At 45.0% G+C, this 18,084-nt stretch overlaps 1 protein-coding gene across 1 annotated transcript in view; it reads right to left on the bottom strand.

Annotated features, from left to right (window-relative positions):
• Positions 1-219: 219 nt before the first annotated feature.
• PRKCH (protein kinase C eta) overlaps positions 220-18,084 on the bottom strand; it is a 117,047-nt gene continuing 99,182 nt past the window's right edge. The window contains exons 13-14 of the mRNA XM_005149620.3: positions 2,691-2,834; positions 220-1,231 (exon numbers count right to left, since the gene is read on the bottom strand). Coding sequence (XP_005149677.1) covers positions 1,085-1,231; positions 2,691-2,834 — 291 coding nt within the window. The 3' untranslated portion in view covers positions 220-1,084. The remainder of the gene's footprint in view (positions 1,232-2,690; positions 2,835-18,084) is intronic.

Genomic DNA, 18,084 nt, shown 5'->3' with positions numbered 1-18,084 from the left:
CCTGTGGCAGAGGCTTGAGGCTGCAACCGATAAGAAGTGCTCTGTGCGTAATAAGCCCTTAAATCCAAACCAAGCCAAGTCACCCTGTTTCTTGGATAATGTTTATCATTCTCAGGAGAGAAAGTTGTCCTTTTGTGCTACCTGTTGGTTGACAACTTTGCTTTCAAGCACTTTGCCATTTCTGTGGCTCTTGTTACAATAATGTTACAATTTAAGTGCTACCACTTTGGATCAAAATTTTAATGAGGCACTAAACCCACAAAAGGGGCTCTGTATAGCATAATTAAATAGAATTGGCCTAAATAAACAGTAAGGTTTTACAAGTTACATTATAGTTGAAAACAGCTGGGAGGCAAAGAAAGGAGCATTGAAGATGCATGATGTAAAAAGGCACTTCACAGAATGCAAACACTAAAACTTTTCATATCACACAAACAGTAGAACACTACGAGCACATGACTTCCCTCTGATTTGGAAGAATCTGTGTGGGGCACAGGGTGTTTGTTTGTTTCCTTCTGCTAGTCAGCACAATGAAATATTTTACACGGAAAACCCAAACAGTGGCAAAGAGAGCCATTTGTCCTTCAGAAAGAAATAAATACTGCAGAAACAGGTAATGTCAGTAGGAACACCTGGTTCAGTCAGGCCATGGGATGCTGGATCAAGGCTCCAGAATGCTGGACAGTGCTGGGACTCCTCAAAATAGTCTTGCAAACAATCAGAATTGTAACAAGTCTGTTTGGCTCAGAGCTGCAAGACACTTGTTTCATGCTCATGCCGACTCCTTCAATCCACTGCAAATGGTGACATTCAGGCTGAGCCAACTAGCTCAGCATTCAGTTCTCTGTCCGCATCAGCTATTTACAATACCATGTTTGTTCTATCCCTGTCAATATTTGATCCAAGAGCTGCATAAATCCCACAAACACAGGAAGGTTTCAATTTCACATTAAGGTAATGTTGACAGTGGTGCTGCTGTACCGTGTAAAGTCAGTGCACTGTTACTCCTTGAAAACGAAATCTCTCATAAACTTAGTTTTCATTTCCCCCCAGTCCTCTCAGCAGCCCTTTCCCGGAGCTGTAGCTATTGCTGCAGTTCTGGGCTTGTGAATGAAAAGTTTCTAAATTCATCTTGGTTTATCATTGGAAGAACTCCTTCTTCAATGGGAGTGAGAATGGGCTCCTCTTTTATAAAATCTGGATCAAAGTTGCTCACGTCATCTTTGGATTTCTGTCAAACAGAAAAGACAAAGGAAAGAGATGTCACAAGTATGCATCATGTGCTTGATCCTCGCTCTGTACCTTTAGTCTAGTCTTGAGTGCAATGAGCCATCCTCTCCACAATCGAGACTGAGCTTACCAAAAGCTTTTTCTGGGGTTGGGCTGGAGCAGCTGAGTGCCCCACAGAACCTTGTACAGTGCAAACCTTCTAGAGCCTCTGCAGGCTTCTGACAGGAAAGCCCCTCTCTGATTTAATTGATACCACCTCTGACGGGTTGCCTGCCCAGACACAGCAGGACGGGGCACATAAATCTTGTTCCCTTCCTTAACTGGCAGCACACACCCAGCCATCTGAAGCAGTTATCAGCCGTGTTTCCAATTAGTTGACTCCACACTGTCCTTCCTCATCTGCAGAGTGTCTATAGCTGGGTTTTAGGGGGAGGGTGGGTGTACACTCCCATGTGTGAGAGCCATTAAACCTGCACGACAATGAATTACTGGGCCATGAGAAGGCAAATGGCTTGCGTCCAGGCCCTGGATTCCTTGCTGTATGCCACAAAGTGGGACTGTTTACAGTGCACACACACAAACTGGGTCTGTGGCACATTTTGACAAGGCATGTGTTTTTTCTGCATCCAGAGCAAGATGTTTTATGGATATCAAAGTCTAATGTTCCCAGACGCTGTCCAGCTCAAAGCAGAATGAGAAGGCTCCTTTAGTGTTTGATTCAGGTCACAAACCAATCCAAGAGCCTGACTTTGAGCTGCTATGAGTCCATGATCCTGTACCCTGTGATCTTCAAGGAGCAGGACTGGGTCGACCATTGTCACTAAGAGCTTGAAGAGTGACCACAGCATGAGACAAAGCCACCCTGGGCAACAATTTCAAAGGCATGTGTCATGGTTTCACAGAGACAACCTTGGAAAGGCACTTCACAGAGAGCAGCACCTTCTATCACACAGCATCCTTAGGGCTGTGAGGCACCCCTGGGAAAAGGGGCAGATCAGTGTCTGCCCTTTGAGCCACTCCACTGACAGTGGTCTGAGCAGGGAACTCTGTGCTGGCTGTTGTACAGACAGACAGACAATGGAGAGGCAGCCCAATTGTGAAGGGTAGGTGGAGTGGGCAGGATGAGGATTACTTACCCTGCCTTACATCTGCAGCAAGGCAAAGGGTAGTTAGGTGCCTAACCTGCTGCAGCACCTCTTACAAACCTGCATCTTTTGGCTGAGTTGCCTTTGAAAATCCTGCATGGAGGGGAAATGTGACCTGTACAATGTCAGGTGGCCAACGAGCAGCCAAGCCAAGACCTCATCTCCTGGCTCACCTCCTGGGCCAGGGCTTTGGTGTCAAAGTTGCCCTCCCTTCCCCTCCTCCTTTCCTTTCTGAGGGGAACAAACCTACTTACAGAACCCAGAAGAGAACAAAACAAACAGGGTTCCTTCCCCCCACCCTTCCTTCCCACGTACAATTCGGGGCCTGAACGGTGGCTCCATCTGGCGCTGGTTCAGCAGGTCCCAGTCCAGATCTTTGAAGTAGGGGTGCCGCAGAATCGCGGTCTCGCCGCCCAGCCCCGGGCTGCCCAGCCGCATGGTGGGGTTCTTCGTCATGAACTGCAAAACAGAAAGGGCTGTTTGTTTCCTCCCATCCAGCAGGGCCATGGGAGAGGGACCTATTAGCAGTCACACAAAAGCTTGTCCTCAGCTTTCCTGTTGAACCCAGTTGCTGGCCAGACTTCTCCGTTTCATTGTACTGGAGCTGCATGCAAGGAACTTCACTCATTCTCTAAAGGAAGAAGTCACGGTGTATTTCTCCTTGGTCCTTTTTCTTTTGGTCAAATCCTTGGTTACCACAATAAGAAAGGAAAGTTGAATTACATCCTTTGCACCATTATAAATGTTGTACAGTGGTTTTGATGGTTATTTATTTCTGTATTAAATTCTCAGCAATATAAGCTCACTCGCAAATGCTGCTCCCCAGGCTTTGGACTGGAGTCAGTCCCAAGCTGCATCTTTTTCCTAAACCTCAGCCTGCTGAAGCACAGCCAGAAGCCTACACTTTCCTTCCTGTCATCTCGGGATACAGAGGAAAAAGAGCAAGGCACTGGCTTTTAGAGCCCCTCAATCCTGAGCAGATGAGAGCAGACAGGTGATCATCTCCTCTCTCAACAGTAAAACTCTAAAAGAGGATTCCTTTTAGTAACACTTTTATTCTGCGACCAGTGAAAAGAAATCTCAAACCTCAGCCAAAGTGCCCTGATTTGCCAGGGAGAGATGAGAAAAGCCATACATCATGCACATGGTGTGAGAGGGCCCTGGCGGGTGCCCTTTAATCCAGACAAAAATGATGAAGTGTGAGTGCTGCAGATATTTCTTAAGGGGAAGGGAAATATTGGGGAAGGAGAGGAATCTTTTCCCTAGGCAGGAAAAGAGCGAGTTGGCTTCTTAATTTAGGATTATAGTTCTTAAAAATTCAGTAAAAACCCAGCATTGCCCCTCCCCACAAGTATTTCTAATTCATTAGAGAAATCGGGTTATGTTTAAACTGGGAAAACAGCCGCTTTTATTTGCCTATTGAAATAGCAGCATAAAGCAAGCTCCACTCCGGTGGAGGTGTCCAGACGATTTCCTCGAAGATGAAAGAGCATTATGTTTAGCAAATAGCTGAACCAGCCAAACCAGACAATCGGTCACTGTTTCAGGAACGACCAAGTCTGCTGCATCTCGGCAATGGGGGAATTAAAAGAAGGGGAGGTGCAGACCAACTTCATTCTGACTGTAGGAGCTTTTCAGAAGGTACAAATTCTCCTAGGATGAGCAGATAAAAGCTCTAGTCATTCCCTACCTAGAGAGAAGATGGGGAGAAGAAAGACAAATGCCAGATTTATTTTAGAAGTCTGCTCAATACCCCATCCTGATGGGGCTTCAGAGCCAAAGTACATGTGGCATCCACAGCTGAGACCTTGCAGGACCCCTGACTCTGCTGACATCAGCACCCCCCACCCCCCCCCCCCAGCTCCAGCCTGATCTCCTGAGCCCTTCAAGGACATGTGCTGCCATGGGATTCCCTATGGCAGAACTGTTTCCCACCATTCCACCCCAAACATCAGTATAAAGGGCTGCTGAGTGCATCAGGATTTGTAAGAGCAGTCACCAGGAGAGGAGCAGACCCAGCACAACTCTCTGCAGCTGGGGTCTTCCCATGGTTCTCTGGACTCTTGGCCTCAGTCATGCAGCATTCTCAGCATCAGGCCCAAGTAAAAGCAGAACTTGTCTCCCAAGCCTTTCAACCCATTCTTCTCCCTTTCTACCAGCACAACCCCAACACAATTTGTTTCCCAAGAGACTCTGCCCCAAAGCTTCTGTGGGATACTGATCCCCAGACAACAGTTTGGTTTCCAAGCAAGAAATGGGTCAAGCCAAAATCTCTTGGAGACCTGGTTCAGACAAGCTTTTTCAAGTCTTGAACTAAGCTTCTTTGGTTTGCAAAACAGGACAGAAATCTCCTGGCAGCTCCATCTTTCTCTAGAGACTCCCTGCCCAGCTTCTTTGTCTGCACATACAGATATCTGCACCTCACTAGCTCTTATTTGCATTGCTGGAACACTTAGAAAGCTCAAACAAGATCAGAGCTTGCTGGTGCTGGGAGTGGTATAGACAAAAACAGCCTAGAGACAAGACAAAAAGAAGAGTTAGGAGTAAGTTCCTTGTCTCCTGACTCCTGACCTGCCACCACCTCCATCACACCAGGAAGCTTCTACTAAGCCTGGAGAAGTAGAAAAATAACCACAACAAAATAATGAAAGCAAATAATCTTTGAAAAGGGCTGGTAATGTGCTTCGCTTAGATTCCCATTCATGCACAACCATATAAAACCAAAGCCTAAACTGGACTGTCCCTTCCCAGACCAGTTCAGATGCCTGGGATATAGAAATGTATTTATATTCCTGTTTGCTTGCTTTATTCTACATTATGCCAAAACTGTACCAAGCAAAGGCATCCATGATACAAGTTGAGAGCAAACATAAATGCATTCCTGTCTAGTTAAAACACCCTTTTTGTTAGGACAATGAGGACCAGGCAAGTGCCATCCCCTGAGGTCGGCTGTTTTGAGCACTAAAAAACCAAAACATAACATTCAAAACAAAATTATTGTTCAAATTCAAATGGCCAACTCCCATTTGAGTACTGGACCTGCAGTTTAAGAAACCCAGGAACCATCTACCCCACACTGGGTGCCCAAAGGAGGCAGGAGGAGAGCAAAGGCTTCAAATTCACCCACCAGTGGAACACATGCCCCTGTGTTCCAGCAGTGGCTGAGACTTATACTGGGCTGCCACAAAACCTCTCTGAATTAATCTTTGCCTCCAATAGGAATGAGGTGACCTATGGGCACATGATTGAACAGTACCTTCTGCAGCTGTCAGGCTGTTGCCTCTCTTGCTATGCAAAACAAGAGCTTTGAAGTACAAGGGTATCAAAGGATGCAGTGTCCCACCAGCAGCACAAACAACTCCAGACATGTTTCTCTACACTTGTTTTCCAGATACTGTGGAAGAGCCTAACACAGGCTTAGGACCTTGAAAGTGAATATAAATCATGCATTCTACGTGAAGAAGCCTCCCTTTCAAGAAAACCAAACTCAAGCTAGTCTGCTTCAGCAAGAGAATCATAGAATACTTTGGGTTGGAAGGGACCTTAAAGCTCATCTGGTTCCCACCCCCTGTCACGAGCAGGGACACCTTCCACTAAACCAGGCTGCTCAAAGCCCCATCCAACCTGGCCTCAACCCCTGCGAGGGATGGGGCAGCCACAGCTTCTCTGGGCAACCTGTGCCAGTGTCTTGCCAATGTCTTCATAGTGAAGATTAATTTCCTAATATCTAATCTAAATCTACCCTCTTTCAGTTTAAAACCATTCCCCTTGTCCTGTCATTATAAGCCTTCATCAGAAGCCACTCTCTAGATTTCTTGTCAGCCCCTTTAGGTAATGGAAGGCTCCTCTTATGTCTCTCTGGAGCCTTCTCCAGGTTGAACAACCCTAGCTCTCTCAGCCTGTCTCCATAGGAGAGGTGCTCCAGCCCTCTGATCATCTTTGTGGCCCTTCTCTGGACTCACTCCAACAGGTCAACACCCACAGGGTGTGATATCATTTCAAAGGACAGTTGGTCTCTTCTTGTTAACTTACATCCCTGATAAATGCATTGTACACTGCACTGAGTCCTCTTGCTTCCATCTGCACATGGGACTAAAAATGTTGCCTTTGAGCAGCATAATGCAGTACATGAAATATGGTCCCGTATTCTGGGACCATTGCTGCTCCTACCTCACATAAAAACTTCTGGTGAATTTTGGAGGGGGCAGGTCCATCACAGCCTGGTGAAGATAGGGTGTTTTCTCTGGGGAGCGGCTGTGGTCTTTATTTGGCAATTGAACTGAAAAGCAGGTGCACAAATGGTGACTCCAACTGAGACAGTACTGATGTTTTACACTGGAACAGTTACCTGCCTTACTGCAAGAGATTTATGAAATTAAAAGATGAAATTTTGTAAGCCAATTTCACTAAAATGAGTAACTAGTCCTTTCAAACACTATCTGGATTCACTAAAAAGTACTGCACTGACAAAGAAATGGATTCTAGTTTTGTTTTGGTTTTAGTGGTTTTAGTTTGTGTTGTCCAGTATTTCACAAAAAACCCGAAAAGACAGTAATGACCTCTCAAGGGCTCAAAAACACATGAATCCTCTCTCTCTCTCTACCTTACACAGTACTGACACTTCTCTGCTGCAATAGGGTAGCATCTGACAGCCTGTTTCATGACACCTCTGCTATCTGATGGCACTTCTAGCAAAGCAGACAAAGAACCTGAGATTTCTGAGGAACTTAATTACAAGCTCAGCCTTACATCTCTGAAATAAGTAGCTCATACCCACATCTCTGTCCATATAAGAGGCACTTCTTCAGCAGGAGGGGTAAAGCTGAGTGCCCAGAGCAAAGAGATGCTGCCCTCTGTACATATTCAGGCTGTGCAGGGTGAAAGTTTTTGGAAGAGCAGCTAATCTTTCACCTGATCCCTTTGGCTTCATTCAGAAACAGCTGGAAAATGTCTTAGAAAGTGTTGTCCGCTCCTGGAATCCACATGAAGGCCAGGGTCTGACTCTTGCTTCACAGGTTGGGGAGCCCTAAATGTCTTTCCAAGTACAAACCTCCAGTGTTTTTGCAGGTGATGAGAGAAGATGCTCAGCTGAAAGTTTTTCAGCTGGCAAAATGTCACTTCCTAATGTTTGCTGAGTATCTCTAATTTTGCATGATAATCCAGAATCCAGCATGAAGCTCAACCTCTGGCATACAGAGCTCAGCAAAGAAACAGAGAAAAATAATTCAACAGTAAAAACAAGGCACAACAAAGATGCTCCTGAGCAAAAAGAAATATGTAATCACTCAAACCCAGAAGCCTCCCAGAAAAATCAATAGCAAGAGCATCAATCTTATGCCTGAACCAGGCCATCAAGCCCTCTCTTTATTATCACATCCAACCACAGGGAATTATCCCATTCCAGTGTAGACCCCCTTGTGAGCATCCTCACACTGGGTCCCTTTAGGCTACACCAATCTGCTGAGCAGCAAACTTGAGCAAGGCTCTCACTGACCTCAGCTAACCCTCTCAGCAGCATCGCAGCCAAAACCAGCAGTTGGAATGCGCCAAAAACATGACTTCATGAGATCATTTGAAAACATTTACTGAAAGCAAATGCAGCAAGCCATGACAAGAAATGAAAAGCTGGAGATTAGTCCACAGAGGGTCCAAGAAGTTACAAGGGAAAAATACGACATAGCAGTGCCAACCATTAGGAAAACTCTGAGTCAGCCCTGGGAGTTCAGCCCACAGGCAGGTGAGAGAGAGAAGGGTACCCATGCTGGTCCTCCCCTTCACCCACTGTGTGGCATAGACCATGCTGGGGAGGGGTTTAGGTCTCTTTGTCTGCTGGGCAATGCTGTATGAGGCTTCTTCAGTGCTGTTCATATGCAGCATTGCAACTTCTGTCTCAAGAGACTGAGTTTGCAAATCAGTCTAATGGCCTGGAAGCTGGAAGGGATGTTTGCACAAAACAGATGGTCCCAGGCATTAATTTCCTTGAATTTACAAGTTCCCTTTTTTGATACTGGAATCCCCAGTAGGTTTTATCTAACTCATGTATGTGCTATCTGCATCAGGACAATTAACTTTATGCAAATATCACAGTGACTAGATAGTGTTAAATTGTGTCATGTTCTAGGAAGACACTAAAGAGCTCCGACCCCTTCACAGAACTAATGCATTTCAGGAAGAGGAATACAACTTCCTGCTCAGCCATTCCCTTCACACTGTCAGGTACCTAGACAAGGATGAAATTATTATTTCTTGTATTAAAGTCTTAGAGGTACCAGCTCCCATCAGGACTTTGTTGCCCTGGGCAGGGTGCATTTACCTTGTAAGAGAAAGCCTGTGCCCCAGGCAGCTCATCTTTCACATGCAAGTGTACAGCAGAGATGGAAGCTATCCCCCATCTCACAGGCAGGAAAGAGAGACCCAGGGAAATTCATCACTTCATTTTGCCAGGAGCCCAAGAGCAGCCTGTCACAGATACAACAGCAGACCTTTAGTGTCAGCTGCTCTCTATCATACCACATGCCACAGAGGACTTCAGGATTGATCGCAGATCCTTGGTCTCAGGTCCTCTCCATCTCACCACATGCCTCAGAGGAATTCAGGATTGTGCCGATGCAATAGTCAAGCCCAATCCGTTAAAGGAACACAAGATTTCCCTGTTCACGATTTTAACATTTCCTGCCTGTTGCTTTCCCAAAGCAAAAAGCAGCAGCAACAGCATAGATTAACACTCCACAGTCTCCCCTCGAGGAATGAGGGAGAGCAGAGAGATCAGGAAATATCCAATATGCCGATCTTCATTCAGATTCATGAGCTAAACTAACGGGACAGAAATTAACTTGAAAGGAAATAAGATTTCTCAAAGATCTATCCGATCGCAGACAAAAGGGAATCGTTATATAAATAGAGCAATTACTCTAATTAAGGCTTCCCTCCATGAGTCTCTGGACTGAATGCTGCAATTGCTGGAAACAGTTTGGCTGTCTATTACATAAGGCAAACAAACCCGCACTCTGGGGTTTCATTAGCCTTCATCCACCCCTAAATAAAGGAGAAGAAAGATGGCTCTATGGCTCTGTCAATGTCGGTATTATTTCTAAAGATTGGAAGCCAGGTGGCATTAGCATAGCATACACTTCCCCCCCCCCCCCCCCTTTCCTTTATTTATCTTTTAAATAAAAAGCTGCTTATTTGAGCCAGTCTTGTCTTTTGCTCTCTTGGGCAAGGCTCCCATAAACCTCCATCACAATCCTGCCAGGGTGATGCTCACAAGCATGCCTCACTTCCCCCACACAGGAGCAATCCAGAGCTCAGACACACAAGTGGGTTATGAGGTGCAACCCCAATTTCCATAAAGGTCATCAGCTGTGGAGATCTCTCCCGTGGAATTTCTTGTGCTTGCAAACAGCTCAGCCGGTGCCTGGTACTGCAGCAATGTGACTGTGATGTGAGCCAGGTGCTTGGGAGCCCAAGTCTTACTGACCTTCAGCAAGGATTGTGCTGCTGAGAATAGGACTTGGAGTCATTGCGGTTCTCTTGAATGCTGCCTCTGTTTTACACTGGGCATTTGCTCTGATTGCAGCCATTAGAAGCCATGTGGCATTCTGGCTTCCTACCCTGGGCACAGCAAGACCGACTGCTAAAAGCCCTGATTTGTACTTGTGCAAAGTACATCCTAGCCAGAATGCAACCCACGCTTGTACAGGATGCTTCTACTGCCATGCTGGTGTCATGGCTACAAAAAACTCTGAGCAGGTGGAACCCTTCAGTGCAGAGAGGGTCCAGTGACTGCAGTGGCAGGGCAAAGAAGTACAAGACTGCTCTGTGAAAGCATTTTAAGGAGGAGGAGAGGAAGAAAGAAAGTGAGAGATCTCTGTTATCTCCTTTTCCAGATAAAAGAGGAATGGGAAGGGAGGTAAAACCAGTATACAGCCCTGCTCCTACAAGCCAGAAGACTGTAACAATAAGCATGACGGCAATCACGTTTAAGGTGCGAGCCACAGGCAAGAAGGACAAAATGTCAATGCAGTGGATAATAAGCAGAGAAATTTGATCTTGCTTTCCCCTAGTACAGAAATGGCTGTTCAGTGCTGCCCAGTCAAAGCCCAAGGAAACAAGAAGGATTAACTGCATCAGCAAACAATGTGAGCAAGGGAGTCTAGCAAAATAAACCAGATAGAGCAACTCAGATGTGGGATAGACCCAGGCCCAAATCTTCTAGTAGTGTTAACTGGTATAACATTGCTGACTACCACCAGGAGAAAACTTAGCCCAAAATATGGGAATTAAATGTTGTCTGAATAGCTACAAACTTCTTTGCTGTTCTGAAAGCTGCCTGCTTCCATGCCCCTCTCCACTCATCAACAAATAACTCATCAATACTAACGCAGATGAAAAGGCCACAAGTATCAAATGCATATTGGCCCGACAATAGCTAGTGATTTTTGACCCATTTGCCCTTGGTACTCTTGTAATAAATCATATTAAACAGAAATTAAATTTATTCATTAAATATATGGAATATTTAACATAGGTTTTGGTCAAGATGTCACTGTAGAAATCTGTGTTTTCAGAACTGATGAGTCAACCCCAGTTCCCACGTGGGTCACCAGCTGCATAGGCTGCCCAGACAGTATCAGACTCCAGCTGCTGTTTTTAAATTACTCCAATTGGACTGTAGGTACGACATGGGGATATGCAGGTCAATTACTAAATCAATACATCCATCAGACTAACACAAACATGGATGAAGAATGAGCATCGCGCTTGTTAACAGTCTGGGGGTATGATCTCACTCTCGTTTTAAGCAATGGTAAGATTTCCCTAGGGTTGCATGGGAAAACCATTAATCCTTTTCTGATGGTTTTGTCAAGAGGAACTGGGAATCTATTACACAACCCTGGGTGGCCTATTTACATAGGGTCAAGTACAAAGGGACTAAAGTGCCCCACACAAACCTGTAAAGGCCAATTAAGAAAAAAAAAAGAAAAAAAAACCACAGGAAAATACTTCAAAGGAGCTTTTTTTGTGGTCTTGGTTATATTTCAATTCTTTTAAAGTTCCTGAAAAGACACAGCAGGTCAGAAAGTTCAAAGCTGGAAGGACAAGGAAGACCTACAGCCCTGAATGGTGCTGACAGTTGAAGATTTGTTAGCCCTATCAGACCCCCCAGTCAGACAGACTGGCCCCCTCCACTGAGGCTGCACAGCAAAAGCTGGTCCCATCATTCAGCTATCATTCCCATCTCCAGGTGGAAGCCAGGTTCTCAAGGGAGGCCTTGGGCCTTCCCCCAAGATTGGATTTTAACGGACTTCACCAAAACACTTTGGGGAGGTTATAATCACGTTGTTTAACTATAGCAGAGCTGAGAAGGGAGCCCAGAACAAGTCTTAGGCTCAGACACAGGAATCGCTTGTTCCCGAGCACCTAGGAGCAAGCAGAAAAAGAAGAGGGGGAAGACAAAGTTGGCACAATGAAAGCTCCTTCACTTTTTTCCTATCTGGGGCAGGAAAGAGGAGGATGAGTCACACCTGATATTACAATAGGTTGGGTCAGAAGCTTCTGTTTGCAAATCTGAGCCTGCATACTGTGGACTTCAACAAGAAGCTAATTTCAGCCTATTGGAAAGGTAAGTCTTAATGACTACATCAAGATGAATTTGTCCTTGGCAAGCAATGTAGAGATGGCTTTGGCTTTCCTTCCACAGTGAATTATTCAGAAGCATGGGACTATTACTGTAGGGAAGAGGAGTGCTTCAGAAAGAGGTGTGATCAGATCAATTGACAGAAGAGATAAAAATCATTGGAGAAAGCTGTTTGTTGAGTATTAGGAGGCAAAGAATAAGAGACAGCATGTTACAGTGATGGATATGCAAGCTCAGGCAAAAGAGTTAAGAAGGCAATCTGTGGTGGAGCACAGCCTTGTCACTTCACCACAGTGTACGTTTATAGCAAAAATTATTAAGATGAGATCCTTTAAAACTGCAAAACTCCTTCCCAGTTTGGAAAGAACAGAATCTGGAGTCCTGCTTTTGCAGCAGAGGGTCTGGAGCCAACCAGGAAACGCAAGGCGAAAGCTTTTCTAAATAGCAAAATAAAGGAAAAATGCATACACAGAGCCAGCACAGAGTTTCACACAGAGATTTAAATATTGACCTCACTCTGACAGCCAAAACTTAATCAAACTGTGCAAGAGGATTTATCAAGCCTGCCAACTCTGAAGAGATGCCAAGGAGAATAATTTATCAGTGTATTTGAAGGCATTTTTAATATCTATCTGCCTTTGTTAACAGGCTCCTCAGCTCTGAGGTTAAAGCAATGAGCTCATCTAGATCCCCCTTTGATTTCAGTGGGTCCACCATTGTGTTGTTCTTTTTCCTTTTAATCTTTATCTTAAAAAATACTCCCAGCATCTGTTTCATTTAGAAACAAGTTAATTCTGGCTATTCCAGCACTGCATGTGAAACAGATTATCCACCTTTTTCTGTCTGTTGGAAAGAATGAACTTGGCTCACATCTATAGGATGCAAGCTAAAGGATAGACATGTGCTTGCACAGAGCGATGTAAAGAAAACGTAGGCAACCTTGCTGCCCTGTTTCACACCTCATAAGTGTTCAGGAGAGGACTGGAAAGCACAAACATGGGGGTTTAGTCTAGTTCACACAGTAGCCAAACTGACCACCCTGACTTAGGGAAAAGGCAAAGCACAAACGGAGCAGGAATCGTCTATGTACTGCACTTGAACGTGCCAAGCAAAGCACAGCCCAGGTATTCTAAGTCTGTGCAAGGAGGATGCAGGCACTCACCATGGTATCTGAGCTGATGAGAGCTAGTTCTGATCTTTCAGTATCCATGGGTGCTGGGCGTCAAACAAGTGCAGTGCATGAAGAGAATAAACTTCTCCAGATTTCAGAAGACCTCCCCCTCTGTGCTGATGTTGGGGTGATCAGCTGCAGCAAGGAGGCATCTTGGACCATCCACATCTCTCCTGAGCTTAGGTGTCCTTGCCAGCAGTCCAAAACCAGCCCTTTCTCCTCCATTCTTCCGCCACATTGGGCTCTTCACTTCGACTACATTTAAAAATGTACTTCTTTCTGATGTAAAAACACTGGCGCTCTGCCTTCTCTCTTCATTAATGGCATTTTCAAGCTCCTTACAGTGGTGTGGCCATTCTGGTTCAGCATAAAGCCCTCACCATCCAGAAAGCCTTCCTGAAAATAAGCTGCAGCACACACAAAAGGTGCCCTCACCAAGGGTTTGGGCAGTCATGGTGGCGTCCCCTTAGGATGTGTACTTTAGTCCTTCTGAAGCACAGCTCAATTCACTTTGTTTTCTGTCCTTCAGCTGCCCTAGGGAAATCTCTGTCTCTCCAATCTTCTTCTCAGCCTGTTATGGTAAGCGCACGCAGCACAACCTGAGTCTCCAAGGGCTCTGCTGGAGCTGCTATCCTGCTTACAGACAGACTGGACTTCCCTCTGCTCCGCATGCAGGACGTTTTGAAATCATATCCACAGGCTTCCCCCATCAACTCCAGAGAAACTGCTGGTGGAGCAATACCCTACTCATTACAGTACCCTGTGGGGAAGTCTCGTGTCTGATGGCTACCTGAGTGACTGAGGGACCTAAGGCAGCCTCACATTCACTCTTCTGGGCAACAAAGGAATGACAAACTCCTGTAGAAAGTTTTGAGTGGCTTTTTTAATGAACAAGATGAAAATTGGCCAAGCTATTGTGGAAGGGCCCCAATACCTCTCTCCCAGGGAAGGTGAAATGGCCGGCTGCCTTCTGCACTGCAGCATTCCTGAACCCTTTTCTTGCTCTCCAGAAAAACCCATGTGTGCTGCCTCCTAGCAAAGGGGGTAATTTACACCACCAATGAGTCCTTAGTGTGGAACACCGCTATGTGTGCTAGCTGTATAAGCAACCCCAAAAAAGAGGGAACTAAAAAAAACCCATCATTTCCGGGTGTCAGTCTGTGACATGAACTGATACAAAAGTGAGAAAAGTCTTTTACTTTCTAGACCAGGGTTTCTTTTACTTCTTGATCAGGGTTCAAGGCTGTGGGATTTAAATTGTGACACATTTAACCATTACCCTTCCAGCTGCTCCTGAGAATCATGCAAGCTCCCTCCTCCCAGAAGCTGGGAAGGAAATCCCAACTCCCCTACTTTGTGCTCCAACAACCAAAACTCAGTCCGTAAAATACAGGTCATCAGAGCAAGACCTGGCTCCTGCTGACCCACAGAGCATCACTGCTACTGCAGCTGAGTCTGACGCACTAATTCCCAGACACGACAGCCCCCTGATGATAACCTGGCAATACAGTGGGGATTTTAAGCAAATCTGAAAGAACAAAGTATAAAGGAGGATGCGGGGCTGCTGGCACGTTAGACTTCAGTGGTGTTGTCAGGGTGCAGGTATCTGGAGGGAGGAGGTTAACTCCATGACACAAAGCAGAAGAGAGTTCACTAAACCTGAGTATTTGCCTTTTGAGTCAGCATCACTTCCAGGCTATTGTTCTCTAGAAAAACAGTCTTCAAGTTTCTCTTTGCACCCTTAGCTCTGTATTGCTGACATCAATTTTCTCTGAGACATGTCGTGTTTACTGTCAGCTGATCTCACCTTTCAATACCTCTCCCTCTCTGCACTAACCCACCTGCATTTGGATTCCCCTGTGCTGTTCCACTTGGCCTGGGCAGGAGTGCAGGCTGCTAAAATTACAGCTAGTTTCCTCTGCATCTTCCTCTTTTCTTGTCTAGTGTTTATTTTTCACATGAAAACCACTTGGAGGGAGACAAAGATTTTTGCTCATTCTCTTGACTCCAGTAGTGTTCTCTTCAAAATGCATAGTTTTAACCAGCTGGAAGGAGAACAGGCTTTAGTCTCATTTATGTCCCCAGAATATAGAGCTACAGGCAAGGCTGCCCAAGCCTCACTTTCAGAAGGAGCATTTCAGCTAAGCCAGAAGTGTTTCAGAGCTCACATTAAGACTGGAGGTTGGCACGCAAACACTAAGATGACATACTTGGCTTCATCAGACTCAGCTGTGACAGACGGTCAGAAATCAAGGGTGCAAAAGGCAGAGCAATGCTGACGTTTCTGTGGGGAGATGCTGCTTTCTAGCTCCTGCTGTTACCTGGCTCAGAGTGAAAACATCCAAGCTGCATTTGCTCTTCCACGTTTCCAAACCTTTAGGCCAGCCACTGCTATTTCAGATCATCAGTCCATGGAGTGATTCAATAGGCTTAGTTCTTCTCTCCTCATCTGAAATCAGACTTGGAAAGGAAAATCCCTGTAGCTTTCCCTAGGAATTTGCTTCCTGTTACGCCATCGACTTTTGAGATCTGATTTTCATTGTGTCCCTGCTCTCCCCTCAGCTAAGCCTGACTGTGAGCAAGATAGCATGACTGAATTGCATTTGAGAAAGTCATACATGAAGTGGATGAAACATGCTGCCAAAATACCACCCCGCTTATGGGAAACGCGAGGATTGTGTTTCATTTTGCAGTTCAGTCAGCTGAATCCCAAAGCCTCTGGCTGCCTGGAAAGACACCCTCTTTGCTCAAGCACTTTCTGCTAGTGACAATTTCAGAAAAAAATTCAGAACATCAACATGCTCTAAAGTCCAGCTGCACTCTCCCCATAAAAGATACAGTGTGGCAGTCTCTGCTCTCTGCATGCTCACAAAGCTTCTCTTTCACAGTCTCTTTATCATCACAAACTGGTGACAACTCTGTCAACTGATGGCAAAGAGCATTTGAAAGAATTTCTTTTACTCACACAAACCCAATAACTTCTCTGGCATAAACTCCTTGTGACTGCATTCAGGTAGGGCTATGGAGAAACCTTTTCAGAGGAGGACTCAAAATCAAAGCAAAACTTAATGTTTAGAATGTGCTGAAGTGGTCTGAATCCATTCAACAGCAATTCTCCCTTTCTGCACTTATTTTACTCCCATAAGCAAATCCAGGCCCAGTTGCTCACACAAGCAGTGGAGACCTCAATTTGAGTCCTCTTCACCTGACTTGACCCACCAATACCCAAATTCCCCAGTGACACACTCAGACAGGGCAGAGCACATGAGTGAGATTTTCTGCTTCCCTCCTCTAGGAGTATTCACTCCAGGAAAATCCGGCTGATTTACACTGATTTAGCTCCCCCTACTCTTTCCCCAGTTCTTGAGGGAAAACATCCAAGCGTAAGAAACAAACATTAAAAATGGAAATAGATAAAAACTTTGTAGAGCACAAATACTTCAATTCTAAACAAGGTCCCAGGGCACTGAGTTTGGTTTGTTTTCCTTGGTAAAGTGCATAAAAACACACCAGGAACACCCAGTGATCTAAATGAGGTCCTAAGGACATATGTTGGCTATTATTGGGAAACTGCAGAGATGAATAGGATACAGCTTTCAGAAATCAGCTGGTTTCTGATGGGGGGAAATTGATGAAGCACAATTATGGTAAACAAAAGCAAACCAAAATAACAGCATCCACAAAATGGGTCCTGAACCATATTATCCTTGTTTACAATGAAGCTCTTCATGAAGGCAAATGGACCAAGTGCTTTCTAAACCTAGATGTATCCATTTGTAGAACATATCTAAGCACCTGCATCTAATTGCATCTTCCTGGCAGAATTTGATTTCTGTTTCAGAGCTTTGTACAATTCAGGACTAAGTGAATTCTCGCTTAGTCCTTTTCAAGGTTAGAGGCCAGAACTTTTAGTGAGGGGATAATCCAGTTATTAAGGCTATGAAGACCTTAGCCTGTAATACAGGAGACCCTCCGTTTAACTCCCTGGTCTTCCACAGGCTTCCTATGCCATGTAATTACTTATAATCATTTATGTCACTGCTGTAGCTCTGAGTGCTCTGATTCTCTGGAGCATTTAATATCACGGGTTAGAAAGCCCTGCCACAGTTGTAAGTCAGGAAGCTTAAGTTCACTTTTTGCTGGAGGCAAACACAGTAGTGATTAGAATACACTCACACAGTAATAATGCTGTATCTAGGAGACATAATATTAGCATCAGTAGTCTCTGAGAAAAATAATCTACATACTTAGCAGCTGAAAAATCTATCACCTTCCTTCACGAAATAGCCACAAAGGTACAAAAAAAAAACAGGTTCATCACTCTGTGTTACACTAAAACCTAAAAATACTGACCAAACATTATCAGTACACTGCAAATATACCTCAGCAGCAATCATATTTGTTATCATTCAAAAGAAATCAAAGCATGTGGGTTTTTCCCTTTTTAATCTAGAGTCCCAGCAAACCTCATGACAGGATGTTTCCTTCCAATTAAATGTAGTATGCTGTGATGCCTCTAAAAACTCAGCATTAGAAAGGGAGATGGAAATGAGTTCTAGTTGTCAGCTCTTTGTCCCAAAAGCAGCTACTGTGAAGTTGCAGAAATTCATGCTTTATTTTACTATCAGTGCTGTAAAATAAGATGCAAAAGTTGCCTCCAGGTAGCAGCTACCCAGGGAACAGAAACACTGAAGAACTGAAGGTCCAGTGAAAATTCCAGTTGCAACTTCCCCCCGTTAAGCACCAGGCTCCTGGTTAGTGCCTTAAATTTTAGCCTTTTTCCCAAAGCATACATAGCTTAGTGCTTCTCTTGAGTAACACACGTGCATGCAGAGAGGCAGTTTTGCTTTCATTCGCGTTTCACCAGCAACACGTGACACAGCAGACAAGCAGAGTGACAG

This window comes from Melopsittacus undulatus, chromosome 4 (genome assembly GCF_012275295.1).
Source record: "Melopsittacus undulatus isolate bMelUnd1 chromosome 4, bMelUnd1.mat.Z, whole genome shotgun sequence".
Taxonomy (NCBI): Eukaryota; Metazoa; Chordata; class Aves; order Psittaciformes; family Psittaculidae; genus Melopsittacus; species Melopsittacus undulatus.
This window is presented reverse-complemented; position numbering and strand designations above follow the sequence as displayed.